Source organism: Ascaphus truei, chromosome 1 (genome assembly GCF_040206685.1).
Source record: "Ascaphus truei isolate aAscTru1 chromosome 1, aAscTru1.hap1, whole genome shotgun sequence".
NCBI lineage: Eukaryota > Metazoa > Chordata > Amphibia > Anura > Ascaphidae > Ascaphus > Ascaphus truei.
The window spans coordinates 201,787,885-201,812,609 of NC_134483.1; the positions used below are offsets into that span (position 1 = coordinate 201,787,885).

Sequence of the window (24,725 nt, forward strand, 5' to 3'; positions counted from 1 at the left end):
AGTAATTGAAGGTAGTAGCTCACCAATTCTTTTTTTTCTTCTTTCACTTACAGATGTTGACGAGTGCACAGAGAATATTAATCTATGTGAGAATGGACAGTGCCTGAATATCCCCAGCGCCTATCGATGTGAATGTGACATGGGCTTTACTCCAGCTGCAGACAGCAAGTCATGCCAAGGTAAACCCACCAGTGTTCAACCTCATTTTTCTAAGTTTGGATTGGCTGGGTCAAAGGAAACCACATAAAGAGCTTGGAAGGACTTCGATCTAGGAGGGAGAAGAATGCTGAGCACATGCTTCATATATAAAAGACATTGCTTCCAGACTAACTTAATTTCCAGCCTGGGTTATAGAGGAGAGCATTTTTGCTCTCTTAGAAAGTCTCTCTTTTCAAGAACAGGATTATTGTGTTAAATATGAATTTATGAATTATAAGCACAGAGGTCCGTATCTCATAAGCGGTGCAATGGGTCATAAGATGTCTTTTGGTCATGCAGTAGCTCTGCTTAATAAATGTGGCCCTCAATGTTATGTTTTTCAATGGAATGCTTCAGTTTATATATTATTTTATGTTTTAAAAAGTTGTCAGTGAAGCCATCCATGATTACTGCAGATGATGTCTCAAAGTTCACGTTTTTCTTATTTTATGATGATAGACTTTTTTTGGCAGAATATTTTGACATTCTTTGCCAGACGTACAGTATTTTATGAGCAACGTAGATGTCACAACTTAACTATTCAAGTGCTCTATGTTTATTCAACCTATTGGTTAATCTTCTCCCAACAATTGAATCTACAAGTCTAAGTGAATCACTATTTTCCAATAGGTTCAAAACTTTAAAGTGTGATGTAATATAGTAGCTTCCAAGTAATTATGGTTTCTAGGAGCTCTCGGTACATCATAATGTAACAATACTCAGGGTAGGCAAATGTTGTCTTAAACAGAATTGAAAGTATAAATTAGAGACATTTGAAAAGGCTGAAATGTTTCAGGTGTACACATGTATAACTCAAAAAGTGTTACATGTTTTTTCCATGTTCTGTTAAAATCTGCTCAAACTATGAGTTTATTAGCTTGATTGTATTATTGTAACGTACATGCTCACCACAAACCTGGACCGGACCGCGGGGCTGAGGTGTGGATAGATATACACTGACCTTAGACCACGAAGCCGGATCCGGGTTGCGAATTCCGTGGTCAAACATAGCCGGGTCAGGACTGGAGAAGGCAGGATAATCCGCGGACAAGCCGGGGTCAGGATTAGAGAAGGCTGGGTAAACGATATCCATGCTGGGGTTCGGCAACAGGACGCTTGAGCGAAGGTGCTTCAACGTAGATGGGAACAGGAACAGGGGATCCAGTGCTTCAGTACAAAACAGCACTCCCTAGCCAGGTACAGCTGTGAGTAGTGGAGGCCACTGGAAGCAGGAGATTGCAGCAGGTAACAGGAACAACGATGCAGGCCTCTGCAGGAGGGATATGCAGATAGGTAACAGGAACACCGATGCAGGCCTCTGCAGGAGGGATATGCAGATAGGTAACAGGAACACTGATGCAAGCCTCTGCAAGGAGAATATGCAGCAGGTAACAGGAACACCGATGCAGGCCTCTGCAGGAGGGATATGCAGATAGGTAAAAGGAACACTGATGCAAGCCTCTACAAGGAGAATATGCAGCAGGTAACAGGAACACCGATGCAGGCTTCTGCAGGAGGGAAATGCAGGAGTAACCGCAGCAGCGCAGCGGAGTCTGCCAGAAACTAGGAGCAATGGCAAGAAGGCTAAGGCCGGCCAAACAGAGGTGCTATGGCAAGCCCAGTTACTAGAAAGTCTAGGCTCAGCAACTTCCTGGTGGGCGGGGCAGGAGTTAAATAGAACAGGCAGCCAATGAGGCAGAGCTGCATAGGAGGCAGCAAGAAGCAGGCTGCAGTCTAATTGCAGAAGCAGGTGATGCTGATTGCAGAAACAAGGGAGGAGTTGTCTAGAAGCTGCAAGGCTCTGTAAGGAAAAGGATTCAGCAAAACCCAGGAGCCGATTCCTTACAATTATCTCTTAAATGCTAGTGAGAGCTGCAGTATATTATAGAACATTCTTCTGTAAACGCTCCAATAAAGCTATCAAAAGAGGATGAGGTATTGCAATGTTCATCCCCTTACACTGTTATTTTCAACAACTGATATTGCTGTAGTATGGAAAGGAACGGAACAACATTGCTTCTTTTTATATAATGTGCATATATTTTTTTACTTTTGACTGTGTAAATGCATGATAGATAGATAGATATTAAACTAAAATGAACATTATTCTATATCTCTTCAGATATTGATGAATGCTCTTTCAAGAATATCTGTGTGTATGGAACTTGCAGTAACCTGCCAGGAATGTTTCGTTGCATCTGTGATGATGGTTATGAGCTGGACCGAACTGGAGGAAATTGTACAGGTATGTAATGTTTAAGATACTTCTAAATTCTAATCTTTACAGACAAACAGACTAATTTCAAATGCCTATTTAATGCATTGATTACTGCAGGATCCGGCAATGCTCTTTTGCAGCAAGAAACTGGGATACAAATTATTTGCAAACCTCCAGGTTCAGCTCACCAACACCAGTGTCTAAATGCAGTTCTTTTCTAATTGGTATTTCCCTTGTTTCCCCCCCCCCCCCCCCCCCCCATTACAAGTTATTCACCGACCTGCAATTCAATAGATAAGATACCCAAACAATAGAACCTCACATATTTTTCTAAATGCATTCATAGATCTAGTAAGCAACATGCAGTTGGTCATCAGGCTGTTTGATGGCTGAGCAATACGTTGACTGTGATTTTCAATTAAAAACTAAATATATTTCCTCTCTAAATAAGATTTTTATCAGCAGTTCATCTACAGTTTGACTTTTGTTGAGTATTTTATAACTCCAAATAATATATTTGCAGATGTGGATGAGTGTGCTGATCCAATTAATTGTGTAAACGGCTTTTGTGTCAACTCTCCCGGACGATATGAGTGCAACTGTCCCCCAGACTTTCAGCTGAACCCGACTGGAGTGGGCTGTGTGGGTAAGCTGCCATTATATTTCAGAGATACTAACTGTTTGCAATTTTTTGTTTGATTTAAGTTGTAAATTGAGAAGGCTATAGCCGAGAGTCATGAAGCCGCAATGCGAGACATGATGCCCGATCTGGCAGTAACTGCCATTCAAGTCAATGGCAGTTACAGCAAGATCTGGCAAAATGTTCCACGGCCTCATGACTCCCAGCCAATTAATCACATTTCCAAAATGTCTGCCTTTACCCGCATCAGATCTTTTCAAAGGACTTTCTTACAAATCACAGACAACTTGGAACAAAAAAGAAGGTGGTAAGCGATACACTCTCACTAACATTGGTAGTATATATATATATATATATATATATATATATATATATATATATTGCAAAAAAGAAAAAAGAGCCCCAATAAAAGCACTCTAGTATGCCTGACAATACAAAACCACAATGTTTATTGAAAAATGTCACAGAACATAAAGTTAAAATTAAAGTACAGAAAATTTAAAACAAGGCATGGATCCGTATTGTTATGCTTTACATTTGTCCCCAGATTTAGGGAGACTGCAGTATTCTGCTATTCAGTGTATCAGCCACCTCATTTAGCCACCGTATTGTGTCTGTTAGTAGCTTTATTATTATATACACCCTGTCAGGTACTTTCCAGCATTCATATGTCTATTTAGACTTTTGTATTGCCTTTCAGGTTAACTCCCTGATCAGAGGTTTAATCAAGTCTGCACCTTTCAGGGGATCCATGCTTTGTTTTAAATTTTCTGTACTTTAATTTTAACTTTATGTTCTGTGACATTTTTCAATAAACATTGTGGTTTTGTATTGTCAGGCATACTAGAGTGCTTTTATTGGGGCTCTTTTTTCTTTTTTGCAATAATCCATGCCCTTATAGCACCACCGACAGATGATTACATCTAAATTTGTCTTGTCGGTTGTATAGTTGCCATAATTTGTCTCATGGATGCGGGGTAATTTCTTTTTCTCACACAATATATATATATATATATATATATATATATATATATATATATATATATATATATATATATATATATATATATATATATATATATTACCAATGTTAGTGAGAGTGTATCGCTTATCACCTTCTTTTTTATATGCGTATGTGTATATTGTGAGAGGAAAGGTGGTGAAATTGTAGAGGGGAGGTATATACCTCTTGCTTTGGCAAACTATACCTCCCCCTACTAAGGGATAAAGGTCTAGGGAAGGTTCTGCAAGGTGCAGGTGCAGATCACCGGTCCTTAATTAACAGAGTGTATGAAAGGCCAGGCTGGATCAGTGCTTCCTTCCCACCTTATTCCAGCTAAGAGAGCTGCATGCTACAGACAGGCAGTGGCCTGCAACAGGTTTGTTTATGATATCTTTGTTTTATTGTTTGGTAAGTGGGAAAGCCACCCAAAGATAGCTAGAGAATTGCTCTCTTGTTAATGCTCAGATAGAGCTAGTCTTTTGTTTGTCTTCATTTTGTCTGCTGGAGTGACAAAGAAAATAAAGCACTTACACCAGAGCTGGATGGTCCTGTGACTGTGCTTTACCCTTAATGGCTGGGCTTTAAAATTCCCAGACAAGAACCCGTAAGCCAAAAAGGGTATTTTGTCACAATATGTAATGATATATGTGTGTGTGTGTTTATGAAACACCCAGTAGCACTCCTGCCAATGATTTGATACACCGTGGCCTAAATATACTAAGCTCCACTTAATCAGGGCAAATAACATTAGGTTCCTGTTTTTCTTGAGTTTAATGCATGTCTACAAAGGTAGTTATTTGCAACAACAATGCATAATTTCCACCAAAATACATCAAACCCAGCTAACTTCTGGAAGGTTATCAACAATATATTCCAGCCTCCTAACCATCAACAACCAAGTAATATCACTAAGGGGGATATTACTCTGACAAACCCCACTGACATTGCAAATGCATTCAATGATTACTTTGTGGGGTGTGCCACTAACTTATTAGCGAAACGCAGCCCAAACCACAAACCTGAATCTCATCCTGGGAGTGCCCACATAGCCCCAACACTGCCCACAATTTTCAATTTGGCCCAGTATCTGAAGAGGAGATTACACAAGCGCTCCTCAAACTAAAACTAAGCAACCAATGCGGACCTGACTTACTACAATCTAGGTTCCTATGACTTGGTGCCCCAGCCATTGCCAAACCAATTGCTTCCATAGTCAACTCTATCCTGTCTGCAGGCCATATCCCTAAGACCTGGAAAACTGCCAGAGTTGTCCCAATATTCAAAAGTGGGGACAAAAACACTGTCTCAAACTACAGACCAATCTCACTTCTCCCAATTCTATCCAAACTCATGGAAAAATGTGTCCACTCCCAATTAAGCAACTACTACACCAAGACAAATTTCCCTAGCCAATTCCAATCTGGCTTTCATCCCAAACACTCCACCGTAACTACCCTGTAAAAGTTTGCAATGAAATCCAGTGTGGAATGGACGGGGACAACTCACTGGTGCAGTATTCCTAGATTTTGCAAAGGCTTTTGATACAGTTGATCATGCTATCCTGCTTAACAAACTCCAGAGCTCTGGAATAGGGAAGCATGCTTTAAACTGGTTTCAGTCCTACCTATCAGGAAGATCCCAACATGTGTCCATCTCAGGCTCTAACTCCAACCCCCTGGATATCACCTGTGGTGTCCCTCAAGGCTCTGTTCTGGGGCCCCTACTCTTCTCAGTGTTCATTAATGATCTTCCCACAGCTTGTAAGGAAGCCTCAATACACATGTATGCAGATGACACAATCCTATATGCACACAGCCATAGCCTCTCTGACCTTCAACACATACTTCAGTCTGACTTTTTGAGACTCGAAAACTGGATTTCCCAAAACAAACTGTTTTTAAACACTGACAAGACTGTAACAATGGTATTTGGGACCAAGACTAAATTCTTAAAGCTTCCAGCGACTGAGCTCCAGATTAGAACCAACACTAACACCACCCTAACCCCTGTCACTAGTTTTAAATACCTGGGATTATGGTTTGACTCCCACTTAACATTCGGTATGCACATTGATACCCTGACAACCAAGACCTATGCCAAACTAGGGGTACTTTACAGGAACAAATCCTCCCTAAGTCTCCTGGTCAGAAAGCGTATCGCACAGCAGATGCTAATGCCAATTATTGACTATGGAGACATTGTATATGGCACGGCACCTCAAAGCCACCTTAGCAAACTTGACACCCTCTACAATTCAATTTGTCGTTTTGTTCTCCAATGCAACTACAACACACATCACTGCGAAATACTCAAAGAACTAGATTGGTCATCACTAGAGTCTAGGCACAAAGTTCACCTTTCCTGTCTTGCCTTTAAATTCTTTATGGGCAAGCTACCCAGCTATCTGAACACGCTCCTCACCCCTACCACATGCAGCACTTATCACCTGAGATCAGACTCCAAAAGACTGTTCATGGTCCCAAGGCTCAACAAAGTATCCGGCCGTTCCTCCTTCTCTTACCGTGCACCCCAAAACTGGAACAACCTACCAGAGACTCTCACATCCACCACCAGAGCTAAGGCTGTCTCACATTTTAATCTGGTCTGTAACTGTCTCATTCGCCCATAACATATATTTTCTTTAACTGTGCATGCAATGTCTTGTATATAATGTATACCCTGTTCATTTATGTAACTATATTTGTAACCATGTATTATTTGTCTTAACTCTGTGCCCAGGACATACTTGAAAACGAGAGGTAACTCTCAATGTATTACTTCCTGGTAAAATATTTTATAAATAAATAATGTCAAACAAAGTTAGCACTACATAGAGTTAGCTTGACATAACCTGGCGTTAAGCATGTCTTACCTAAATGTGGCGTTACTCCCACCCAGACACTGAAAAATGGGTTTTAGAGGAGATAGAGAGGGATACTTATAAACAGAAGAAAGGTGTACCTCAAATGTGACTATTGTGTGCTGCCAGGGAATATAATTGAAATGGACATATAGTAGATGGAACGTGTCAAAGAGACACGATCCACACGGAGACTCCCTTTACAAGGCACACCACAGACCAATAGTTTATGATATAATGTTTATAACGTTATAATGTTTATAACCCCGGAAAAAGTCGCCGCTGGTTTAGCGACGAAACGTACGTCGGGTTAGCCGGCTGATTTTAAGTTTATTCAGTTTGTGGTAGTGAGCCTTAGGTGTATTCATCTGATTCTATTGAATAACAGACTTAGTAGTTCTTATAAGGGCCTGTTTGGCAGCACGGACGCCACTATGAAGCTGCAAGGGCAACACATGGCCTGCGTTTAACTGCCAAGACAGGCACTACAGCACACTGCTAATACTCACCTGAATACATGGGTCCGATGATATAATGTGATTTTTAAACACCACACTCTGTACCGTGGGAGGGGCTCTCTGGAGCTCTGACTTGTTATTGTAACAACAATTTACATGATATAAGGGTAACATTGAATGTATATACAGCTCAGAAGCCCAGAAGCAGGGCAACAGAATATACTGAATTATACATCAGGGTTTAGCCTAACCACTTAGCTATATAGCGGTGGCTAAATCCTTCAGCGGTATCTTGAACTGAGATATTGATACCAAGATATACTTGCACCATATGTGTTTGCACAGGTTTTGCACTAAGTGTAGGTGCATATACGGCTGTATCTCAATATTTTTGGCCCTAGCCGATCTAACTGACCTAACCCTATTCTGGAGACCATAAAAATCTGAATACTCACTACCTCCCATGAGATCATAGGACTATGATGTGTACGCCATGCACAGGTTGATACAGTGTGTAGGACACCTATATATCAAGGCATAGAAATAATATTACTATGAGTCTTTGTCCTTTACCCCAGTTCACTATAGCGGATATTTAAACATTTGAACTACTATGATACACACTAGTGTCTGTAGATGCGATTCACCTAACTCGCTACTTTTAGATTAACATCTATGATACATTTAGTTTCTATTGAAGAATCAATTTTATTATAAAAATATTAATAAAGTTTAATTTATTTTATTTTATTATTAATTGTTAGTGTACAACCCTGGTAAGACCAAACATTGGTCTGTGGTGCGCCTTGTAAAGGGAGTCTCCGTGTGGATCGTGTCTCTTTGACACGTTCCATCTACTATATGTCCGAGATAGAGAGGAGGAAGAGAAAGAATGAGAGGGAAAAAGAGAGAAATTTAACACACTACACACTACATTTGAGATATGAAAAGTATTTATTACAATTATTTATATTAGCATATTTCCCAGGTATCTCAGATGTGTTCAGTTTTGTTTTTGGTACATTGCAAAAAATACACTTTCCATCTCTCCTCCACCAAAACACATATTTTAGTGTCTGGGTGGGAATAACGCCACCCCGCATTAACCTGAACGAACTTTAGTGAATGTATTCGATGTTAGAGGAAACACCTTTTTGGCATATCATTAGCACGGCCGGAAACATTTGACCATGTGCTATTTAAAGGAGTAAAACTGGGTTAACGTTAGCTTATTCCCTTTTATGGATAAGCATTGCTACTTTAGGATATTGCTTGGATTGCTTCTTTAAGCAAACGTGCACACCTGTTCTTGTTTAACAAGGCAGCCTCCAATGCCCCGCGTTTCCAACAGCTCCAGCACTTCGGAAATTAAACTTTATGGCACTTTGTTTGATTGTCTTTGTACATGCAACGTTGCAGTTTGTAATGGAGTATATTGCCAACTCTTTTTTGGGAAGAATTCGTTTTTACTGACTGATCTTTTTGGCTTGTCCAGATGTCATCATTTTTATACTAGCTTATTTATTGTTGCAGGAAAGGAGACACTGTGCAGTTGGCATTCGCTTAAAGTCTAACATTTAATTAGAACATTGTTCAGAAGCTGCACTGAATTGAAACCAAGCTGGGACAAATAATTTAATACAGTGAATAATGTTCTCTTTGATTCAAATTGATGCTTTCTAGTTTTACTCTGGAAACCCAAAACTTTCAAATATCAACCCAGAATATTTATTAAAGTTCCCTTTAACCAATTTGAGATGCCAATTGAAGAAGTAAAACACCTTTTAGTTCTAGAATTGAAGCAGGGGGTCTCTGTTAATTTCAGCTCTGGGAACCCCCTGCTTCCCGAACCCACCTCCATTGGGGGTGCCGGTATCTCTGCAGAGTTTATAGGTCTGTCACTTGGGCCAATAGGAAGCCACAAGAGATGACATCCAGGCAACCGATTGACCGGCGTGATGAGGGAGATTTAAGCTGCCATATCATTAGGCACAAGTTCCCTGGCTGCAGAGATATAGGCACCCCCTACAGAGGTAAGTATATCTGTAAGCAGGGGGTCTCCAGAGCTGAAATGAATGTGGTTCAGCTCCAGAGACCCCCACTTCAATTCTAGAATAAAAATTAAATGCAAAAAAGATGTAGTGCAAGGTGTTTTACTGCTTCAAGAAAGCAGAGCAGAGCAGTAAGGCTATATGTCAAGTAATACAGTAAGCTCCTAGTCTCCTCACTGCCATTAATGTACCCTTCCTATTCCTCCCTCTCTTGCTTTTCCCTCCTTTGAGGCTCACACTGTCCAGATCTTCTCTCCTCTCCCTGTCCACGTGGTGGTCATCAATCGCCTACCTCTACTCATCCCCCTTCTGCCTTTCTCTCTCAATTTGAATCCTGGCTCTTTCTTTCTCTCCTCAGGCTCCACTGTCCTTCTCCTTGGGGGACTTCAACTGCCACTTTGATGACCCCTCTCTCCCTTGGGCTTTCCGCATTCTCTCTCTAACATTTTCATTTGGCCTTCAACAGTGGACTGCAGCCAGCACCCACAAGGATGGCCACTACCTACACCTGATTTTCACTAAAAACGTTTCTCGCTCTGATTTCTCCATTTACCCCTTTCTCCTCTCTGACCATCACCTCATCTTCTCTCTCTCTCGCTTCTCCCCTTCTCCCTTGTTTCTGCAGAAACCTGCGCTCTATTAACCTACCAGCTTTTGATTCCAATGTACGCTCCTCCCCTCCTCTCTCAGCCCTGCTCCAGACCCTGACAACCTGGTCAGGAACTACAACTCTGCCCTGTCCACCTCTCTTGATCTCCATGCCCTGCTTTCTCTCTGCCGTTCTCGCCCTTCTAACCCCAGACCCAAGCTAAATTCCCACACGTGCATGCTGCATTCCTGCACTCGTTCCTCTGAATGCTTCTGGAGGAAATCTCACACTCTCGCAGACTTCCTTCACTCCAAATTTATGCTATCCTATTTCAATTCTGCCCTCTCTCAGGCTAAACAAACCTGCTTTTCTTCACTAATTAACATGCACAAGTCTAACCCACGCCAACTCTTCTCTATCTTTGACTCCCTACTCAGACCACCCTCAGCTGCCTCTTCTTCTTCCTCCATCTCACCTCAGGACTTTGCTGACTATTTTAAGGAAAAGGTGGAATCCATACATCAGAACATCCCCTCTGTTTCCTCCTCCCACCCTACACCACATCCTAACTCTCCTCCTACCTTCCTTGACTCTTTTTTGGCTGTCACAGGAGGATCTGTTGATCTCCTCTTCTCCCTCTACCACTTGCCGTCTTGACCCCATTCCCTCCCATCTCCTAAAACATCTTTCTCCTACAATAATCCCTACACTCACACAGATTTTTAACTCCTCCCTCTACTCTGGTACCTTTCCCTCCTCCTTCAAACATGCAACAGTCATACCATTACTCAAAAACAGCAAGCTTGACCCTATCTGTCTTTCTAACTATCGACCTGTCTCCCTCCTGCCTTTTGCCTCTAAACTACTTGAACGTCTTGTATTCTCTCGCCTGCTCCATTTTCTCACCACCTATTCTCTCCTACACCCTCTACAATCTGGATTCCGTACTGCTCACTCCACTGAAACAGCCCTCACTAAAATAACTAATGATCTCCATGCTGCCAAAGAAAGAGGTCATTACACTCTGCTCATATTACTCGATCTCTCTCTGCGATATCATCCTGGATGGCCATCTGCCGACTTAATCTCAACATGTCAAAAACAGAGCTCCCCATATTTCATCCCAAACTTGGCCCCAATACCTCCTTCCACACTGCTATTGGAAGTTCTGTCATACACCCAGTAGCACAAGCACGCTGCTTAGGGGTCACACTCTACTCCTCTCTCACATTCTCCTCTCACATTCAAAACGTTTCTAAAACCTGTTGCTTTTTCCTCCGAAATATTACAAAGATACACCCTTTCCTCTGTGGGTCGAATGCTACAATTCTTGCACAGGCCCTCATTCTCTCCCGTCTCAATTACTGTAACCTCCTCCTGCCTGGCCTTCCTGCCTCTCACCTGTCCCCCTACAATCTATCCTAAACACTGCTGCCAGAATCCCTCTACTCTTTCCTAAATCTGTCTCAGCGCCTCCCCTGCTGAAATCACTCTCCTGGCTTCCTATCATATTCTGCGTCTCACACTCCATTCTTCTCCTCACTTTTAAAGCTTTACACTCTTCTGCCCTTCCTTGCATCTCAGCCCTAATTTCTCGCTATGCACCATCCCGACTCTTGCGTTCCACTCAAGGATGTCTTCTCTCTACCCCCTTTGTATCTAAATCCCTCTCCTGCCTTAAACCTTTCTCACTGACTGCCCCACATCTCTGGAATGCCCTTCCCCTCAACACCCGACAAGCACCCTCTCTATCCACCTTTAAGACCCACCTTAAAACATACCTGCTTAACGAAGCATATGAATAGCTCCACGGCTAATACTATACACCTGTTACATAAAGCTTGGCCCCTTGCAGACGCACATACCAGAACGCCCACCTACTGTCTTTGTATGTACTTCCTACCTACCAATTAGATTGTATGCTCTTCGGAGTAGGAATTCCTCTTTCTAAATGTACATTTTTACGTCTGAAGCACTAACTCCCATGATCTGTTATTTGTATTATTTGTTATTTATATGATTGTCACGTGTATTACTACTGTGAAGCGCTATGTACATCAATGGCGCTATATAAATAAAGACATACATATATACATCTTTGGTGTTAAATTGACACACAAAATCTAAAATGTTATTGGTGTAAACAAATGGGATGAACATGATGTACAGATGTAAATGGTATGTATTTTAAAAAGTGTATGTGTGCCAAAAATTTTTTTGACCTGTGTCAAAATCGTCAGACACGCTGAACCTGGGGTAAATTCTAAAAAGTCTCTTTATATTGTTAACGCAGAATTGGCCGTGCTTAAATTGCTATGTATCAACAAAACATTTTGTTATCGCAGCATGAATGTTTAATTGAAAATATTACATTTTATTAATGCGTACATAGTATGGCTATTATAAAATACATTCAATTAATTGATATTCACAAATACTAATAAAATAAAAATATACATAATTCTGTTTTAATTGAAATTGTGTCAATCATTTATGCAACACAACACAATAGCAACAATACCCTGATAATTTGGAGAAATAAACCATATTCAGCCATAGAAATGACATCTCCGCATGTCTTCACAGATACGAGAGTTGGCAATTGTTATCTAAACCACGGTCCCCGCGGGGACGGGACCATCTCCTGCAATACAGAGATTGGTGTTGGCGTGAGCCGCTCTTCATGCTGCTGCTCCCTTGGAAAGGCATGGGGTAACCCATGCGAGATCTGCCCACCTTTAAACAGCTGTAAGAATTGTCCTCCTTCGATTTTTGTGTTACATGATTAAATATTACTTTCATTGCTATTGACCCATTTAAGGTTAAGATTTGAACAAAGTACTTTTTTAGAATATGCTTCGTAAACAATACAGTACAACCTACTATAGCGATGCAGTCATACAAGGTATTGGCTTACTATTTAGGTAACTGCAGTGACATTATATAGGAAATAATTTTGTTCTAGTTTACAGTGTCTGTATTTGTAAACAATATTAAAATAATGTATTTGTAATTTTTGCACATTAAGTAATTATAACTTCTGTTTATAAAGAAGTTATTTTTAAAATTCTGATCCCAAACCAGCTGGTAACTTTGTTCCTGAGGTATTGGGGAGCTCCATGGCCCTACTGTAACAATAGAGTTACAATCAGTCGCGTAGCTAGACAAGAGCGGGGCCCTGGGCAGAAAATTTTTCATATTAATAGACTGCAATTTTCTTCTCCCTTCCCCCATCATCTCCCTGATCCTCTTTCTCATCATCCCTCCTCATCATCATTCATCATCATCTATCCCCCTCCTACTCATCATCATTATCTCTCCCCATCATAATCATCATCTCTACCTCTTCCCATCTCTCCCACTCATCCTCTTCATCATCATCTCTCTCCCCCTCCTCAACTCTCTCTGTCCCCATCTCTCCCCCCCTCCTCTCTCCTCCTCCTCTCCCCCACCATCATCACATCCCACACTATCATAACCTCTCTCCCCCACCATCACCTCTCTCCCCCCACCATCATCACCACTAATCTCCCCCCCACCATCACCTCTCCCCCCACCATCATCACCTATCGCCCTCCCCCCCATCATCAGCTCTCTCCCCACACCATCATCACCTCCCACACCATCATCATCACCTCTCTCTCCCTCCTCCCCCATGCCTACCTGTGGGTGGTAATAGAGACAGGCGGGGGAGATGGTATGCAGTGGCTGCGGGCCCACAGCATTAAACAGAAACCGGCAGAGGAATCACCAGCTTTTACACAGACAGAGCAGCACAGTAGGGGAGGAGTGCGCTCAAGTTGTCTGACCCGGAAGTCATTCTTACTTCCGGTGTCTGCTGCTAGAGCGTGCTCCTCCCCTGCTGTCCTGCTCTGCCTGTGTAACAGCTAGTGATTCCTCTGCCGGCTTCTGTTTAATGCTGGGTGCCTGCTGCCTGTGCCACATACCATGTCCCCCCACTTGTCTGAAGAGAGCGACTGGCCGCCTACAGGGGGGAGGGGAGAGCGGGCCCCCAAGAGAGTGGGCCCCCGGGCTCTGCCCGGGCTGCCCAAGCTATAGCCTCACCCCTGGTTAGAGTATTGTACTGTATGTAGTAACGTAGAAATTCCTAACTGGAATTATGAGTAATGATGTTTGTTTTTGGAAGCAACTGCAGCAGAAAAAAATACTTACACACTTTAGACCATTTTATGATTGTTTGTCAGGAAGCATTAGTTATAGTTTATTATTTAATTTATTGAATTAGCCCTAGCCCAGAAAAATCTTGCCTTAATTGTAGCTAAAATGTTTAGAAAGAAATATACCTGCAGCAATAATTTCCATGCAACTTCTTGTTTTCAGCTGAGTATAACACACTGTGTCCTGGAGGAGAAGGATTCAGGCCCAACCCAATTACTATCATTTTAGAAGGTGAGCATTTTGGATCTCTGAAAGTACTTTATGTTAACCACTGATTAACATGATGGAGGGGTTAATGAAGATCTAATAATGAGCGCACGAGCTCTATCTGCATTAACTGCCATTGACTTGAATGGCAGTTAATGCCGATACATGTTTATATGTTATCTGAGCTTTGTAAATCCGCCCCCCCCCCCCCATGTGTCATTTTTTTTTCAAACAAATGGATGTTGTGCCACCAATGCAGATCAATGCAAATATGAACAGTCATATTGAAATGGCAACAATAACAGGTGTAATGTATACCCTCAGCACTCTTTTGATGGCTTAAACCTAATAGTACACAAATCTTCTTCAATTCCCATTTTATACTGATCCACTAGTACAGTGGTGCTCAACTCCAGTCCTCAAGCCCCTCTCCCCCCTCCTCCCCCCCCCCCCCCCCCCCCACAGATCAGGTTTTCAGGATATACCAGAAACAGCACAGGTGGCTCAATGGGTCCCTGCTTCAGCACAGGTTGCTCAGTATTTGACTGAGCCTCTGATTGAGTCACCTATGCTAAAACTGGCATATTTTGAAAACCTGACCTGTTGGGGGGGGCTTGAGGACTTGAGCACCCCTGAACTAGAGAACAGCAACTGCAAACCATTGAGTGATAATATATCTTATGTCTAAATAAAATGACTTTCCAGTTATGGACCATCGATCTTAATAAATGTGGTAGTAAGTGACACAAGACTGCTCCATTGGAAAAAAAAGGAAACTTATCAAAGACAACTAGCTGTTCTTTAAGAATAAACTTCTACTTTTGACCACAGTGCACATAAGCTGTTTTGAAGAATATGAGATGGCACATACAGTATACAGTAAGTTCATATTTGGGTGAAATAGAAAAATGTACTTGTATTGGCTAAGACAATATGATGGCTTAATGGCTGTGCAGTCAGTGCCACTGCACCGAGCCCCGTGATTACAGAGGCCCCTGCACTCTCCACCCCAACAATTAAACTGATTGCCGGGGGGAAAGCGTGGGGCCTCTGTAGCTCTCATCGTCTCCTCCCGGCATCTACCCCCATCATTAGGACTCTGCAACGTAAAATGGCATTGCGTTGCCATGGCAACTGGACGCCACGTGATGTCACGGCACCATGCCGTGTCACATTGCCATGACAACAGGACATCATGTGGCGTTGCGTTGCCAAGACAATGTGACACCGCATTGCTCCGTGATGTCACGTGGCGTCCCGTTGTCATGGCAACCTTAATGACAGGACCATACAGGTGGAGATGCCGGAAGGAGATGCTGCCAGATGCCGCCTGAGAAGGTAAGAGCCGAGGCCCACACGTGTCACTGCACCGAGCCCCGCAAACATCCCAAACGGCCTCGATTGTCCATCTGCTCTATATTCTCACCACAAGATGTAGACCCAACTCCTTTATTGACTAGTGCTTTGTTGGATCTGCAGTATTGATCCATAATCACTGCTGCCACTGAAGTACAGTAATTACGGCTTTAGTCTGGCACTGTTTTCTTTCTTTAGAACCACCTGTGTGGATTTATTACATTTAGGAACATCTCCATCCTACATCCATGCTGTATCAAAGACCATAAAGCCACTGACATCAGCTGCCTACATCTATAGAACTTACAGTTGTTACCGATAATGTCTAGCCTTATCCGGAAATAGAAATATAGATGTATTTATAACATATTCATCTATATGATTATTGCTGGCTTATAAGAATTAACTAGGGAAACTATATGTCTAGCCTTATCCTGATACCTAGAATAAATCAAGAGTGTTATACTTTCACCTAGTTATTGTTAGTACTGGCATCACCTTGCAACCAAGCCTTGATCTACTGTATACTGTAAAAAGTGATGGTTTAGGGTTCCACATTAGACTTTTAACATTTTGAGTGCTGGTCTTATTTGGGTAACCTCTTGTCATAGACTAAAGGAAATAATATTTGATAATAGTGTAACGGTTCTCCCCCCCCCCCCCCCCCTCTGTGAGATTCTGCCATAACACGATGTGGTGCATACCTGCTGGCTCACAGTAGATCTGAGTCTCCTGCGATGTTGTGGAGGAGAAGAGAACAGGCTTCTGGGTAGTAACTGATTCTTTCTTACGGTGACAGCGCCTCCATCTCTTGCAGGCCCCTGGGATGTGGGGACAATCCTTACAGGAAAACTTACTTCCCCTCCTCCTGATAGATTGTAGTCTCAGGCAGGAAGAGATATTTGAACAGGATCACTTTATTTGGTTACACTGCAGATGATCAGCATACACAGCCTCAGACAGTTCTTCTTGGGGCTTCACCCTCAGGATGTACCCTGGACCTCCACTCCAGGCCAAGGGGCCCTGAAGGAGTCCTTTCTCTTCCCTTTCTCCCTGGTGGAGTAAGGTGTATAGTATCCCTTCCTCTCCCCTTGGGGAGGGAATACAGATTGTCAGCGCCCTGCTCAATTTTTTGTGGGTAGACCAGCCTTTCTCAAGCAGGTAGAGGCACTGACTACATTTAGCAGTGCAGCTCCTTAAGTACAAGGGAAGTAGGTACCAGGTCTGAGTCCCTGATTGGACAAACACAGGCCTAGTCGCACTGCCTCCCCTGTGACTCACTGAAGCTGCTGTGGGTGGGGAAAACCCATGATAACTCATGGCAGCCTGTTCTTACCAGGGCTTACTGCCAGGAGGGGGCAGACTGGTAGCGAAGGAAACCAGTCCTGGCTACAATAGATATTATGTTTATTAATGATCATGGCATGTATTATATGTCTAGGCTTTAATTCACCAGAAGGTTTGTTTTTAAGAAAGGAACCAGGACTGTTTTAAAACAGAATAGCTAAATAGGCTTAACCCCTACTAGGAAGTTCATGGGGTTTAATTGTAATCCACCTCCTTTGATGTGATGTTATTTCATATGTTTGCTAGTGACAATATTGTGTTGAAAATAGGGCTATACATTTCTAAAATTGTAAGTAAGCCTAAATAAGGGTTATGGTTTAAATAAAAGTTCTAATGTGCACTTCTAATAAGGATTAAGCTGGTATGTCTTTATAAGACTATATAATACTGTATTGCAATGGTATACTGTTTAAACTGTTGGAAACTTCTAGGAGCTTACTTCTAACTAGCATAAGCTCTGTGTTACATTTAAAAAAACTGACATTTGCTTGAAGCCTGAAACTGGAGTTCTTAACTAGGAATATCCAGCAGAAGTGGTGTTCTCTTTACTATACTGCCTGTGAATAAATTAAGCACCTGCAGCTCAGAGCAAGATGTATTACTCTCCTGGACAGGGTATTGGTCTTTGCCTAATTCCTTGTAGCAGGAATTTAGTGCTCGGTAATTCCCACATGCCCCCAAACTACCTGGTAACTGGATTGACTAAAATGTACAGAATTGGGGTTGGCCATTGCAATACCGTACACTTTATGTTGAAATAGTGTCAGCAAAGAATGCTCTTTATTGTCTTGTTAGATATTGATGAATGCCAGGAGTTGCCAGGTCTCTGTCAAGGCGGTAACTGTATCAATACATTCGGAAGCTTCCAGTGTGAATGTCCACAAGGCTACTACCTAAGTGAGGAAACACGCATCTGTGAAGGTGAATGCAATTATACGATTTCCAAATGAATGCAGCATAATTTGTATTTAAACTGAAAATTATATTCAGCCTCAGTACTGTACATATATTTTTTAATTGACTACCAAATTGAATTTTTGGCGATAATTACATACCAATTAGGAATCAGTTTCCTGTCATAGAGAACCGCAGAACCTTTTTGTGGAATTGCATCTCCTTCTGGGAATAATTAAAAGGTCAGTTTATTGAATACAAAGTTGTTGGTATTAATGTTTTTAATTAGTGTTAAGAGACATGGTTATATTTTTTTTGTGGAACTGTATGATTTACTGTAGGAAGAATAGCTTTACAACTGTTTCATAGCTGTTTCCTATCTTTTTTTTGCTATTTCTAGATATCGATGAATGCTTTACACACCCTGGTGTCTGCGGACCAGGAACTTGCTACAATACCTTGGGGAACTACACCTGCATATGCCCTCCAGAATACATGCAGGTTAATGGAGGTCACAACTGTATGGGTATGTACTGTTGCAGTGACATCAGTAGCATATTGTAAGCACGGTGGTAAAGAAGAATTGCAATGCACTGATGAAACATTCATCTAACTATCCTGCAACTCTTTTTTTCTTATTATGTCAATTGTATTTAACATGAGACCTGCAAATAATTGTAGTGACTAGATGTCTATTGACAGTCTGCGAAAAAAATATATAACAATATGCACATCTTTGATACCATTTTGGTATATTCTTTGAAGTATTATTTGTTGAAGTGGCTCACATATTTCTCGATATTGAAGATGTATTTTCCCCTACCAGAGATCTGACGAAGGCTTTCTTTAAACCCGGCACAATGGTCAAATATACTCTAACAGCTGTGATATCAAGTGGTGACATTCACATTCACTCAACCTCTAGTTTTGTTTTTTAAGAGTCGAAGCCAAGTCATTAATTCACTCAGTTTTATCATGTCATTATTTCCTATTCAAAGCACAACATTTGTACATTTCTGTGTTGTTCTATAACTGCTCACCAATGAGTTGCATGATAATGAGATGAATTTCCTCACAGCGGTAATCCAACGCAGTAACCACATTTTCCATTGGTTGAACCACATATGTCTATGCTTAAACATGTTGGTTTCTTCTTTTAATGGGCATCTTGCCTAATAGGCAGTTGCTTTAGGACACAAAACAAAGAAATTTGAAAAAGTTTTGTCAAATCTTGCTATGTGGAAGTGTGTGAGCCCTCGGTGACTTTAGTAAAGAGATTTGAGTAAATCATTGATAGTGCCGTAATATAATTTGCACCAAATGCAAGGGTGGGCATTTTTACTCATGATTTGGTGCTAAAACAAATTGTGTTTGGGTTTTGTGCTTGATTTTGGTTCTCAACATTTTTTGGTTGCTTTGGTTTTGCCAAAACTCAATTTTGTTCAGTTTCCAAATTATGGAAAAAAATTCAAAATAAGCAGGGAAATTATAAAACAGCATAAAGTAGAAATGCTTAAAATAAGTATAACATCGTAAAAACAATAAAGAAACTAAAAGAATATGACTGAAAAATTAAAATAATTTGAAAGAGATATGGCGTGAAACACCTAGGGCATAGGGTGACCATATTTGTCCCAGCAAAAACCAGGACAAATGTCATACATGTGCAGTCGGCACACATGCGTGATCGGAGCTTACCGGTCGCGCATGTGCTTGAGAAACTGGCAACCGCCGATCGTGCATGCGCACGAACACTCTGCAAGTGCCAATCGCACGAGCAGCTGGAAAGTGCCAATCATGGATGTGCGGTCAGCGGGACAGAAAAATGGAACAGCATCCCAAAAAGTCAGAACAGAGGCCTAAAAACCGGGACTCCACCCGGCTGAATCGGGATTTCTGGTCACCCTAACCTAAGCCCATATTCACTAAAAGGTGCTAAGATTTAGCACATCCTAACTCCCATTTATTTGAATTAGATTATTTTTATTTCATAAATATTTAATTTAACCTGAGAACTCAGTACCAGCTTATTATCGGGACTCACTTTATGAATACTGGTCATCTGGCTGTAAAACTGCTGCAATATTAGTACAAATAAACTGTACTTGATTTATGAGATTGATAATTCCATGGCTTTCAATTAGTACATGAGAATTAGGTGATAACTTTTTTATTTGGGCTAAAACATAATATTTTAAAACAAGTTTTCAAGAGTTCTCTGTCTTCCTCGGGTCAGCAATACTGATTTACAGAAATTCCATGAGTTTAACACATGTAAAAAAACAGATAACAATCTAAGACAGGAGATATGGAGAATGCATTGCAGAGGATAAATAAGCATTATGACAATAAATGGATGGAAGGGTTACTGAGATATTTGGAGAGCATGTAGGATACTATACCCATCAGCAGTGTGAAGTGTGTGTACAGTGGGGGGAGAAGTGTTTGGAATGAAAATGTTAAAAAAAAAAATTGAATTGGTAGGGCGAAACATTACAAAAAATGCTAATATTGTGTAAAAAAAATAAAATATATATATATATATATAAATTCCATTATATATATATATGAAACAAAGCAGTCGGCACTCCAATAGTCATCAAATAAATGGTGGTGCATATCCCATAATGTAAAGACAAATGTATAATACTGTTTCCACTAAATCAGCAGACCGAACTCAGGTAAGTAAAGTGAATCAGTTTTGTATTAAACAATGCATGAAATTCCAACGTTTCAGGTCCCAACAATGGACCTTCCTCAGGACAGGGGCCCTTGTTGGGACCGAAACGTTGGAATTTCGTGCTTTGTTTAATACAAAACTGATTTACTTTACTTACCTGAGTGCGGTCTGCTGATTTAGTGGATATATATATATATAAACGGAAAAATGTGAACTGTGCCTAATGTATCTCAATAAATGTTTAAAAAAATTACTATAACTAATCAATAAAATTAATTGGAATGTAATAAAAAAATTATCACTCAAAAATGTGAAATTACCAAGTGTAAATAAGTATATACAATTTAAATACCTAAATGCAATAGTGAATAAATATACCACTGATAAGATTGACAAATCGAATGTTGATTAAATGAAAAGGTAATGTTGTCTAGGGCTAAAGCGAATAATATTGGACAATACAGACTGATGGATGAATGTCAATGTCCACAAATAAAGAGCCTCAAACAAGATAAAAGTTAATAAAAATCCATAAAAATCCACTATTTCCAGAGTCTGGCGACAAAGGATATCCCACATCCAGATAACGAAAACCTAAAAGAATACAAAGAAAAACGCCCGTTCCATAGTGTAAAATTGTATAACAATTTATTAAAGGCTGGAAAGATAAAATAATTGCACTCACAAAGATAGAATGTTAAAAAGCATTTATGAGAATCATCTCGTAGTCACCAGCCGGAGTGTGCAAACGAATGCAGAGAAGGAATCAGATTCCTCCCCAGGATCGCCTAGGTCAGGGTACCACAAATCCAGGCTCTCCCTGTGGTCCTTTGCTGCTGCCCTGACGTGATGACGTGGCTACGTCCCTACGTGTTTCATCGCATAGACCACGACTTCCCCTGAGGTTCCTTATTCCTGCTCTGCATTTGTTTGCACACTCCGGCTGGTGACTTTGAGATGATTCTCAGAAATGCTTTTATCACTCTACCTGTGTGAGTGCGATTATTTGAAATGTTTGGCTTTTTTATCTATAATACATTTGATAAAATGTTTCACTATGGAGTGGGCACTTTTCTTTTTCTTCTCTTAGGTTTGCGATATATATAAATATATATATATATATATATATATATATATATATATATATGTGTGTGTGTGTGTGTGTGTGTGTGTGTGTGTGTGTGTGTGTGTATGTATATATATATGGATACCCTCAAATTAAGCATTTTACGTATAATGGAGCTACACCTATGACTATTAGAAAAGTGAAGACCAAAGACCTAATAAAAAGGGCAAAATAAAGGTGTGAAACTGTATAAAGTATCTAAGGATTTACAATTGCTACAACAGAGCAAAATAGGGAATACGCCCCTAAAGTGAACAGTTATAGCTTTAGTAAATCACCTAGTTTTTTATAAAAATGTTTTACCAGGAAGTAATACATTGAGAGTTACCTCTCGTTTACAAGTAATGGTTCAATCAGTCTTGGCTCGGGTAACAAGGGCAAACATGGAAGAAAACTCATCAGTACAAGCTATATAAATGCTAGTCGGCAGAAATGCAACATAATTTAGGATATTGCAGCAGTTTTCAAGGATTTTTGCCTGTTTTCCACTTTCTTAACAAGCCCCCCTTGTAATTAGAGAAGTGCAAACGTCTTATACAGTATGTGCTTTGTGAATTGCCTCACACATTTCTTTAACATTTTGCGTTTTTGTGAAATGTTACAAAAAGTCACTGTGCTTAAAATGTTTGCAATTTTGCAAAAATGATATGCTATAAAAAGGGTAATAAAACTTAATAGAAACATTCACACATCTCTACTGTACTTGTGTTCTTGTGATCACTGTACTCTACAATTTAGATTGTAAACTTTATGGGGCAGGGGTTCATTATGCCTGCAAAATACTATGCATAGCGCTGCTTACACTGTCAGCACTACAGTACATGTGAAAACATATTATCGTAAGAAAAATTCTATTAAGAGAATAGATAAATAAGTTTGTATCCTTTAGAAACCTCTGTTTCCCCACTTTCAACTGATATTGTTTTACCTATTGCAAAATGTGTTCTAATTTGTTGTAGATATGAGAAAGAGCTTCTGCTATCGAAATTACAATAGAACAGTATGTGAGAATGAACTACCTTTTAATGTGACAAAGAAGATGTGCTGCTGCACATATAATATCGGTAAAGCCTGGAACAAGCCTTGTGAATCGTGTCCAACACCTGGAACAGGTACAGTACAGTATATGACATCTTTAAACTCCACTCACTAAAATAAAATCCACCAAAAAGTCAATGGACATTGCCACCTTCTCCAGTGTTTTGAGTAACATCACATGTTCTGTGATGAAATGCTACTTACCTTTCTCCATGCAGATTTTAGGGGTTTAGATTTCCAATGAAACGATGAACTCTGACCTGTCTAGGAAGTATATATAGAGCTTTCACAGTTCATGTTTTTGATTTTATCTCGTTAGTTTACAGCAGTTACCGGACAGTGTACAAACGCATCAATAGGAAGATGAAGCATTTTATATTTCTTCATTATATGCACAGTCCCAAAGACATCAGTACGATCGTGAAAATGCAGTAACTCACCACATCCGCTGTGACATGATGAGGGAGTGGTGTTTTTTTAAAATAGCTTTTTCCAAGCCGTTAAGTTATACAATTGCCAGAGAACATCCTGTTTAAGAATAGTTATTTATTTTGTTATCCTTATAGCATTATATTCCGGATTTATAATGAATGAACATTTTCATGTCCGCAACTTTCCATTTCCTAATATACACACACATACATTTAATTTATTGACATACCTGAGCTATGACCATAAGATGCATGATGTTGTTTTAATAGTCTCAGAGTCTTTCCAAATTGAAACAACTTTCTTCACGGGCATTAGACTTTTTCAAAACATGCCTCACTTAAGTGAGACTAAAATGCAGCTCTATAATTATGTTAGTAGATTTGGTAATTAATTGTAGAATGTCAGTGGGGGAGATTTCTGAAAGTTGTTCTGCACAGAGGCAAAACAATAGTATGACTTACTGTATTAGAGAATTGGTATTTTACTAATCATGAAACTCTGTACGTACAGTACATCGCTTTGAAAACAGATTTCAAATAAGAAGATACCTGTCAGTATAAGCATTTGAACTGCATTGGTGTTTACTCTGTATATACCAGCTTTTCTTTTGTTGATGGTGTCACAGTATTTGAAGATATTAGTAGATAGTGATTGATTGAAACTTTAACCTTTTCTTTCCCTCTTTTTTTTTAAGCTAATTTCAAAAATCTCTGTGGAACTATCCCTGGCTTTACCTTTGATATCCACACTGGCAAGGCTGTTGGTAAGTTCTGAAAATGAATAAGAGTGATTAAGGAGAATACAAGTTCTTCATAGTGGAAGTCGCTACTCGTCTCCCCAAGAGCAGGGGCAGAAATGCACATTCAGGAATTTAGATTGTCTTTTAAAAATATTATATTATTTTTCATACAACCACAGTGACAGTATTTCATATATGCATCTTTGTTTGCACTGTCTTGTTAAGTGGAATACACCATTGATCAGCAGAGCATTGCCACAATTAACTTCAATGGGTGTCTGGCAGCTCAAGAAAGTATCTCATGGCAGAAGACTGCTTATGGCCGATCCAAATCAGCATCATTCATTTCAGAAACATAACTGCTTCATGTACTGTATTTGGAAGTTTTAAAAACAAGAAAAAAAAAACTAGAGAAAAGGCTATACATGAGAGGGGAAAGGATTAGAATTAAAATCCTGAGTTTATTTATTAGGTGTGTATATTGATTGGTAATCAGCACCTGTTTCTTCTCTGAATTTTTTGCAATCTCAGGTAATTCAAATCTGGTTTCCAACCTTTTTATTGCATTGATTCTGGCATGTACAGTGCACTCTGCTTTATGTCCTTCTTATGGCTGCATGCCTACCATTGTGTACGTTTACAATGTGCCTTACAGGTGTAGCTGGACTTCTCTGCAGCACCGGGGCAGGCTGCGTGACCAGCGAGAATTA

The 24,725-nt window shown here is 40.3% G+C and overlaps 1 protein-coding gene across 4 annotated transcripts in view; it reads left to right on the forward strand.

Moving 5' to 3' along the window:
• FBN2 (fibrillin 2) overlaps window positions 1–24,725 on the forward strand; it is a 271,752-nt gene that overhangs the window by 181,949 nt on the left and 65,078 nt on the right. For all 4 annotated transcript variants that reach the window (XM_075600216.1, XM_075600224.1, XM_075600237.1 and 1 more), the window contains 9 exons: window positions 54–179; window positions 2,321–2,443; window positions 2,940–3,062; window positions 12,604–12,765; window positions 14,359–14,427; window positions 17,902–18,027; window positions 18,401–18,526; window positions 22,766–22,918; window positions 23,971–24,039. In XM_075600216.1, the coding sequence (XP_075456331.1) occupies window positions 54–179; window positions 2,321–2,443; window positions 2,940–3,062; window positions 12,604–12,765; window positions 14,359–14,427; window positions 17,902–18,027; window positions 18,401–18,526; window positions 22,766–22,918; window positions 23,971–24,039 (1,077 nt within the window). The remainder of the gene's footprint in view (window positions 1–53; window positions 180–2,320; window positions 2,444–2,939; window positions 3,063–12,603; window positions 12,766–14,358; window positions 14,428–17,901; window positions 18,028–18,400; window positions 18,527–22,765; window positions 22,919–23,970; window positions 24,040–24,725) is intronic.